At 64.7% G+C, this 983-nt stretch overlaps 1 protein-coding gene across 1 annotated transcript in view; it reads left to right on the forward strand.

Moving 5' to 3' along the window:
• Positions 1-983, forward strand: part of HAPLN4 (hyaluronan and proteoglycan link protein 4) — a 2,558-nt gene that overhangs the window by 445 nt on the left and 1,130 nt on the right. Inside the window, exon 2 of the mRNA XM_035890632.1 lies at positions 21-383. Within this exon, the coding sequence (XP_035746525.1) occupies positions 21-383 (363 nt within the window). The remainder of the gene's footprint in view (positions 1-20; positions 384-983) is intronic.

Consider the following 983-nt stretch of genomic DNA (forward strand, 5'->3'; position numbering starts at 1 on the left):
GGGCCCGTGGGCCCTTGCAGAGGGTGACAGTGGGACCGTGGTCGTGCAAACAGCCCCGGGGAAGGTGGTGACGCACCGGGGCGGCACCATCATCCTGCCCTGCCGGTACCACTACGACGTGTCCGCCCACGACCCGGCCGAGATCCGCCTCAAGTGGACCAAGGTGACGGAGCCGATGGCCTTCGTGGACGTCTTCGTGGCGCTGGGGAAGGCGCGGCGGGCATTCGGCAGCTACCGCGGCCGCACGGCCCTGCAGGAGGACGGCTTCGGCGACGCCTCGCTCATCATCCGCAACGTCACCCTGCAAGACTATGGCCGCTACGAGTGCGAGGTCACCAACGAGCTCGAGGATGACACCGGCATGGTCAAGCTGGACCTTGAAGGTAGCGGCACGGCTACTGCAGGGGGGGGGACACAAGGACAGGGAGGACCCCAGGTGCCCCATGTCCCATGTGGGGTGGCCAGGACATGGTTCCCGGTGCCGCGTTCCCAAGCTGAGCTCGGTCCTGCTTTACGGCCGGTTGTTTTTCCTGGCGTGTGCCGTGGTTTATTGCCTCTGTTATTGGCTTTTATTGTTGCTCCAGGTTTACACGCTGGCAGCTAATAAATGCCAGAGATAGATAGTGGCACGGCCTCGTAAAGCACCGGGGAGGACCGGGACGTGGCAGCAGCGTTGGTACCGTGCGCGGCTCCAAGCCTCCAGGATGGGCTGCTGCTCCTGGGGATGCTGGGAAAGGGGGAAACCTCTTTTTTGGGGGGGCTTGGGAGGCACAGCTGTGTGCCTCGGGCTGGTACAGGCTCACTCTGGGGACACTGGGGCTCGGCTGAGACCCTAGGCAGGGCCCACTGATGTTCCCAGGTCCCAGCGCAGCAGCCCCCGGAGCCCGGGGGTGCTGTGAGGGTCTCTGCGGTCGAAGGGTGGGGGAGCTTTGGGGTTACTGAGCAAAGCCTGGAGCACCCAAACTCCCTGAGCAGAGACGACG

This window comes from Egretta garzetta, unplaced genomic scaffold (assembly GCF_000687185.1).
Source record: "Egretta garzetta isolate BGI_Z169 unplaced genomic scaffold, ASM68718v1 scaffold683, whole genome shotgun sequence".
In the NCBI taxonomy this organism is placed as follows: domain Eukaryota; kingdom Metazoa; phylum Chordata; class Aves; order Pelecaniformes; family Ardeidae; genus Egretta; species Egretta garzetta.